Below are 2,243 nucleotides of genomic sequence, written 5' to 3'. Positions count from 1 at the left end.
TCTGATTTTATTGTGCGCTGTTGGTGTTTTTAGGGTTTGAATTGTTTTTATCTGTCTTGTGTTTGACTTGTGCAGTACTTTGGTCAACTTTTTAAGCTTTAAATAAACATGGTATATGGTACTCAGTTTTATAAGCTATACTAATAGAATATTGGCAGTTTTATAAGCTATACTAATAGAATATTGGCACTTTTTAGATATATATTTCTTAAGGATTTTATGAAGCAAAATGTTTACTTTTGTTGTCTTTGTAGGAGTATGAAGCTGAGTTGACAGATACAATGGTACACTTGAAGAAGCTGGAACACCTGTTCCAAAAAGACCGAAATGCTCACACTCTGTGAAGCTGTTGACAAAGAGGTATATATGGTTTTACGATTGTGTTTTATTGATTTTTTTGAAAATACCAAAGTTTTTAATTCAAGGGGGATTTTGTTGCAGGAAAAAAATCTGGCAAAGCGTTATGCAGAAGCAAAATCAGAAAACGTTCAACGCCAAAAACAGATGGACTTGGCTAAGAATTTAATTTTGCAAGTATGAAAGTCATTAAAATAACTATTTCGACCACAGAAACTGTAATTGTTTGTTAAAGCTAAAGACTCAATAAATTTGCTTTTCTCTGCTGCAGGGTGAAGACAAGGTTCAGATGGTGGCACAGCAACAGGTGCAGCTTGAAAGCCAGCAAAAAAATGTCTTTGAGTTAGACAGCCTGATTAAGGAACTAGAGGAAGAGAAGGAGAGGACAGCCCATGTTCAGACTGAGCTCAAAACCTTCAAAAGCAGAATGATGTCACTTAAGAGCCGCAGAGGAGTGGAACGCCTTGAAGAGAGAGAAGTACTGCAGTACTACCGGGATCCTAAACTGGAAACTGATCTGGCTGACTTGAAAGACATACTCAGTCAAGAGACCCTGAAGCGCAGCACCACCCAGACACAGGTTGAGAACGTAAACAAGAAAATCATAGTTCTTGAGGACACCATTAAAAGCGCACCTCCAAAACTGCTGACTAGAGAAGTGACTGAATTTGAAAAAGATCCACAACTGGATGTAGAGGCGGCCAAGATAAGAGATGAGATAGCAAGGATGAGAGATGAAATCAGAGTAAAAGATGGAGAGGAAATTCAAATGAAGACAGAAGTCACAATTCTCCAGCAGAAGAAACCACCAGTCAAGCAGAAAGTGGTTAAGAAGGAAGTAGTTAAAGTAGAACAAGATCCACAAATGTTGAAAGCATTAAGAACATTTGAGACTGAGCTTTCTGATGAGAGCAACAGGTGCAAGCTCCTCAATGATGAGATATTTCAGACAAGAAGCCAAATTAATGCACTTGAAAGAATGATCCCCAACATTCAGCCTAAAATCATTACTAAAGAGGTGAAAAAGATTGAACAAGACCCTGACCTTATAACAGAATCAACCAAGCTCAAAACAACCCTAGAGGAAGAGAAAACTGTAAACACATCCTTGTCACGCGAACTGATGGAGCTGCACAATCGCTACAGAGAAGTTCAAAGCTTGAAGCCAAGAGTGGAGATGAAAGAAATTGTAAATGAGATCTATCGGATTGACCCAAATACAGAGACAGAGATTATGCGTCTTCGCAAAGAAATACAGGATTCAAACAAACAACGTGCTGATACTGAAAAGCAGATCAGGCTAGTCAACACTGATCTGAATACCCTCCGTTCAGAGGAACCCAGGGTAGAACTCAAAGAAGTTCTCCAAGAAGTGGTGAAAGAAGAAAGAAGCCCTGAAAACGAGCGAGAGATCCAAAGGCTAAATGATCAGGTGAACCGCCTAGACAGCCAGTGTACCTCCCTTGAAGACCAAGTCAGACACCTGCGAAAACAGAGAGATGAATGGAAGGCAGAAAAGTCAAGGATAGAGACCCAACTGGTCAACAGAGAAGTAATAAAGTATGAGCCTGATCCATTGCTGGAGAAGGAAGCTGACCGTTTGCGAAAAAATGTCCGGGAGGAAGCTCAGCTGAGGCGAAACACTGAGGAGATGGTATTTGACCTCCAAAACAAATACCTCTTGTTGGAAAGACAGAAACCAGAAGAGAAGGTGGTGGTGCAGGAGGTTGTACGCCTTCAGAGGGACCCAAGGCAAGCACTGGAGCATGACAGGCTTGGTAGACACCTAGATGAAGAAGTGATGGCTCGACGTCAGTTGGATCTGGAGTTACAGCAACTAAGAACTAAGTTGGAAGACAAAGAACGCATCATAAGGGAGAGTGATG

At 40.8% G+C, this 2,243-nt stretch overlaps 1 protein-coding gene across 1 annotated transcript; it reads left to right on the top strand.

Annotated features, from left to right (window-relative positions):
- Positions 1-269: 269 nt before the first annotated feature.
- On the top strand, positions 270-719 carry LOC118556280 (envoplakin-like; the record flags this gene model as incomplete). Its single annotated transcript, XM_036129617.1, is given in 3 exon segments — positions 270-360; positions 442-534; positions 629-719. Coding segments are annotated over 2 exon segments (176 nt in total), but the record flags the coding sequence as incomplete, so codon positions are not given.
- Positions 720-2,243: the final 1,524 nt, after the last annotated feature.

This window comes from Fundulus heteroclitus, unplaced genomic scaffold, assembly GCF_011125445.2.
Source record: "Fundulus heteroclitus isolate FHET01 unplaced genomic scaffold, MU-UCD_Fhet_4.1 scaffold_192, whole genome shotgun sequence".
NCBI lineage: Eukaryota > Metazoa > Chordata > Actinopteri > Cyprinodontiformes > Fundulidae > Fundulus > Fundulus heteroclitus.
Note: the sequence above shows the minus strand (reverse complement) of the source record. Positions and strands in the feature narration are given on the sequence as shown.